The sequence below is a fragment of the Poecilia reticulata genome, linkage group LG15 (genome assembly GCF_000633615.1).
Source record: "Poecilia reticulata strain Guanapo linkage group LG15, Guppy_female_1.0+MT, whole genome shotgun sequence".
Classification (NCBI taxonomy): Eukaryota; Metazoa; Chordata; class Actinopteri; order Cyprinodontiformes; family Poeciliidae; genus Poecilia; species Poecilia reticulata.
The window spans coordinates 20771120-20774677 of record NC_024345.1 but is presented as its reverse complement, the minus strand read 5'-3'; the positions used below and the strand labels follow the sequence as shown (position 1 = coordinate 20774677).

Below are 3558 nucleotides of genomic sequence, written 5' to 3'. Positions count from 1 at the left end.
CATGGAGGGGAACGGCAACATGGAGGGGAACGGCAACATGGAGGAGAACGGCAACATGGAGGGGAACGGCAACATGGAGGGGAACAGCAACATGGAGGGGAACGGCAACATGGAGGGGAACGGCAACAAGGATCTTTATGTCTCTGTATGTAGTGATGCTGCGGGCTGGAAGGACCTTCATCTTCATCCTCTGACTGAGGCCGTTGCTGCTGTCTGTCATGGCCGCCCTGTCATGCTAACAGCTCAGCATCAGGCAGCAGAGATGAGTTTCCACAGTATCGTTGGACCGAACTGTTGGACAGATGGACTCCCAGAGACATCACTGGTCCAGTCAGTCACTTCAAGGTGCAAATCAAGCCCAGATCACCACTCCTCCAGCGCCGTGCTTTACAGCTGCTCTGATGTGTTTGTGCTCATGTAATGACGCCTGGCGTCCACATGGTCCCATCTGTCCAGAGGACATCGTCCCTCCATCAGGTGCAGCTTTGCAAACCAAAGTTCTGCTGCTGGATTTTTAAAGTGAAGAGTTTTTTTCCAGACTGCAAACTGTCCTTTCATGAACTTTAACCTTTGACCTGCTGACTGAGGCCTGTAGAGTCTGAGATGGGACACTTTGGCGTTTTCTCGTTGACCTCGGAGTTGAACTTGCAACCTGCTGGGATTTCCCCTGGTTGGCAGTTGTTTGGAAAATCCTCCATTTTCTGCAGTTTGAACCAGTTTAATTTAGATTTCTATGGTTTTAATGTTTGGAACTTATTTAATTATTTAGTTTTCATTCCACCTGGATAAAAACTGGAGTTGGAATCCGTTTCAAACCCGATGACCTCCTCTGAGCGCCATGCTGCCCTCAGACCGCCTCTCCGCTCCTTTTCCCTCCTGCTTGAACAATCTGTCCTGCACCCACAATGCACCTGGACAGGCCTCGTCCTGAAGGGAGTTACCGTGGAGACGGAGACAATGAGGGGCCAATTATGAAGAGAAAGGATGGGTGTGTGTGTGGGAGGACATGTGTGTTTCCACCCGGCCTCCATGTTGGATCAGCAGGCGTCACTTTTAGATATGAAAGCAGAAAAATTCAATCTTTTCTCATTTCTAGATGTAAACGTGTTTATCTGTTAAATCTGTTCTGTTTCCGGCGAACACACCGGACATGTCAGGAGCAAAACTACTGATGATGCATGAAAATAAAAACTATAGAGGTCCACAAACCCAGCTCTTATTTTGATAGTCTACTTCCACTGATCCACAAGGTCATTTCCATCATTTTAAATATTTAGCTTCCTAAGTATTTAGGTAGCTAAATATTGAGCTAGCTAGTTGCTTGCTAGCTAGATATTTTGCTAGCAACCTACATATTTAGGTTTAATTTGGAAGATAAATATTTATTTTGAAAATTAAATATTTAGTTTGGGAAAAAAAACACTTTAGAACTAAATATTTATGTAATAAACAATATTTAATTTTGAGCTATTTGTTTAGTATTTATCTATTTAAATATTTACTTTTGAACTAAATGTTTAGCTTTTAGCTTCCTAATTTAATTTGCAAGCTAAATATTTACTTTGTAAACTGAATATTCAGCTTCTGAGTTAAATATTTAGTTTGGAACATTAAATATATGATTTGTGAAAGCCCAGATTTCCCCCCGCCAGGCTGAATAAACCCGATGCTGTAATGTTTTGCTGTGTGCCGTTTCGAGCGGCTCCTCATGACTCCTGTTTCCCCGCTCGGTGCGCCGCAGCGGTCAGGGAGCTGCCTCCCATCTGCAGCGACGTCCGGCAGAAGCAGCGGCTCTCCATCGACACGCTGCCTCAGGAGGTCAAAGCTCCGTTCCCCTGCGACCCCGTCATCCCGCTCCGGACCAAAACCACCAAGGAGTTCCAGTGGGTCTCCTCTCTGACGCTGAAACATCCCAGAATCCTCTTCGCCGCTTTACTCACATCTGCCGTTTCCAACAGGGACGACGTGGAGCGAGCCGCCCAATCAGGTGACTGGAGGGACGTCAGAGAGTTTTACCTGACGACCTTCGACTCCTTCGTAGAAATCAACGCCGCCTTCAAGGTAAAACAGATCAATCTCCGCCGCTGCCGCCTGGCTCTGCTTCCGCTTCCTCACTGCGTCTGAACGTCCCGCAGCGGGAGGCCAACGGATTGTTCAACACTATCGAGGACTCGGGAGTCAACGGCAAGTTCGTCAGCGCCGTTTACGACTCGCTGCTCAGCACAGTAAGTGAGACCCAGACCGGTTCTGATGAGCCCAGGCTGTGCAGCCCTGAGTAGTCATGGCAACTGATGTTATAATCCGAGCTAACGCGAGCATGTAGATATTAAATAGGATGGTTCCGAGGATTGAACCTTGAGGGACTCCAGGTGACAGAAGCGACCACTGGAGGGCGCTGTGCAGCGTGAGCTTTGTCTCAGCTCCACTGCACAAGGAATTTAAGCTAATTAATAAAGTATTTTAGTGTCTAGTTAATTTTAATGTTTATTTAGTTTTTAGTAGCCGTTTAAATTGGGTTTTAGGCGTTAATAAATATTTATAATCATCTGTTACTGAGTTCATGAGGTCGGAACCTTCAGCTCACCCAACTGGACTTTTAAAACTTTTATGAAACAAGTTCAGCTTTGCTTCTGTTTGGGTTTCAGTGTAATGTTGAGGTTTAAAGCTGGAGCAGACGTGTGTCCGTCTGAGCGGTGTGTGTTTGTGTTCAGCCTCAGGACATCCAGAAGTCGGTCTTGAAAGGAATCATCAACAGCCTGCTGAGAGAGTGGAAAGGGTGAGAGCCGCTTCAGTTTATCGCTTCATCATTATTAATGTTTCCAGACGGAGTGAGATCAAGTGAAAGATGTTTGTGGGTTTCATCCTCATGCCGGTTCTTTGTTCTTGTGTTTGTGTCTTTAGGCCTCGGACAAAAGACGACCTGCGGGCGTATTTCGTTCTGATCCAGGTGAGACTCAAACACACCGACAGGCAGGTTAAACGTCCAGCATGACGGAGCCATCAGAGAGAAACTGCTGAGTCATGGGGAGCCAGAGACACGCGTTGCTATGGTGATTCCCTCCTTTTCTTGGGAGCCGTGCATTTTTAGTCAGAATATGTAGAAAGTTTTCTAACATCAGTAATGGAAACGCATCGAGTGTCTGAAAGTCGACAGAAATACGGACGCAATGAATCTGACAGAAACTTTAAACATCAGAGTCCAGAGTCATTATCACAATCTGAGCTGCATAGTACGAGGCAAATATTACAATAAAATGGCAAATTCAAACTGTGAATGTTCAAAATGCTAATCCAGTCGGATGAAGTCCGACTTTAAGCTTCAGATGCTGCTGCTGGAAGGTCCGGCTGAGCTTTTCTCGTTAAATCTTTGACGATTCATGGAAGTGTGCAGTTCTGCCTGCATCGCTCTGAGTGCCGCCTGCAGCACTCTGCACCGCGTGCAACGCTCTGAGCTCCGCCTGCATCGCTCTGAGCGCCGCCTGCAGCGCCCTGAGCGCCGCCTGCATCGCCCTCAGCGCCGCCTGCATCGCCCTCAGCGCCGCCTGCATCGCCCTCAGC

General features: G+C 47.2%; 1 protein-coding gene across 1 annotated transcript in view; it reads left to right on the top strand.

Annotated features, from left to right (window-relative positions):
* The window catches only part of hectd2 (HECT domain containing 2), a 41116-nt gene that overhangs the window by 8429 nt on the left and 29129 nt on the right, over window positions 1-3558 (top strand). Inside the window, exons 3-7 of the mRNA XM_008430125.2 lie at window positions 1742-1883; window positions 1959-2061; window positions 2136-2225; window positions 2712-2776; window positions 2902-2947. Coding sequence (XP_008428347.1) covers window positions 1742-1883; window positions 1959-2061; window positions 2136-2225; window positions 2712-2776; window positions 2902-2947 — 446 coding nt within the window. The remainder of the gene's footprint in view (window positions 1-1741; window positions 1884-1958; window positions 2062-2135; window positions 2226-2711; window positions 2777-2901; window positions 2948-3558) is intronic.